The following is a 1,065-nucleotide window of genomic DNA, read 5'->3' on the forward strand; positions in this document are numbered from 1 at the left end:
CTTTCACTTGTGCTTGCCCCAATACAGGCAATGCATCTCCTGAGTATGTCCTGAACTTGTATGCAGACTTTTCCAATTTGATGTGTTGCAGATTCTTGCGATAAAGATCAGCTGGGATGACACTCGTTGATGCACGTGTGTCAATTTCCATCTCCAGTGGTCTATAATTGCTGTCGTTAATCTCAACTGTAACCTTGAGCGCATCTTCACCGGACTTCTGCGAGACAGTGAACAATCCAAGTGTGTGCATTTCCTTGACTTCACAATTGTCATCTATGGATGATTCAGCTGCAACATACTTAGTTGATTTGCTTTTGCACTTTGCAGCCAAATGACCTACTTTTCCACAATTGTTGCACTTGTACGACTTGTATCTACACATTGCTGGATTGTGAACACCTTTTCCACATCGCTAACGCTCTCTTCTCTCCCTTGAATTTGTGAAGTTTGACTGCTGCTCTCTCTTCTTTGGTGGTCCTTGCGAATGGAATCCAGTGTATAGCCACCACTGACTTTCTTGACTTCACTTTCTCCAACAGCTTCTCCTTTCATTTCACGTGTATTTCTGTCAGCAAGCTCCATGGCTAATGCAAGATCCAGTGCTTTGTCGAATGTGAGATTCGCTTCGCTTAACAACCTCTTCTGAATGACTGTGCTTTGAAGACCACAAACAAATTTATCTCTCAGGGCTTCCTTCAAAAATGCATCAAACTTGCATGACGTGTCGGACAAACGCCTCAAGTCTGCAGCATACTCTGACACTGATTCATGTGAATGCTGATTCCGCTGATGAAATTTGAATCTTTCCGCAATAACCAATGGTTGAGGAGACAAATGGGTGGTCAAAGCTGAATTTAATGCAGAATATTTCTTCTGGGCGGGTAGATCTGGGCTCACTAAGCTCTTCAAAAGTGCATAAGTTTTTGCACCAATGACACTCAAAAACACTGCAACTTTCTTCCCTTCTTGCACGTCATTTGCCACCATAAACTGCTCAAATCTTTCAATGTAGGTGGAAAAATCCTCAGTTCCAGGATTATATTCCCCAATGCGGCCGAAATTCAT

The 1,065-nt window shown here is 42.8% G+C and overlaps 1 protein-coding gene across 1 annotated transcript; it reads right to left on the minus strand.

Annotated features, from left to right (window-relative positions):
• Nucleotides 1-336: 336 nt before the first annotated feature.
• LOC139725049 (uncharacterized) lies at nucleotides 337-1,065 on the minus strand. Its single transcript, XM_071636136.1, has one exon. The coding sequence runs from the start codon at nucleotides 1,063-1,065 to the stop codon at nucleotides 337-339; it is 729 nt and encodes a 242-aa protein (XP_071492237.1).

The sequence above is a fragment of the Diadema antillarum genome, unplaced genomic scaffold (genome assembly GCF_040938485.1).
Source record: "Diadema antillarum isolate AM-2024a unplaced genomic scaffold, OU_Dant_1.0 seq00000014_RagTag, whole genome shotgun sequence".
Lineage (NCBI taxonomy): Eukaryota > Metazoa > Echinodermata > Echinoidea > Diadematoida > Diadematidae > Diadema > Diadema antillarum.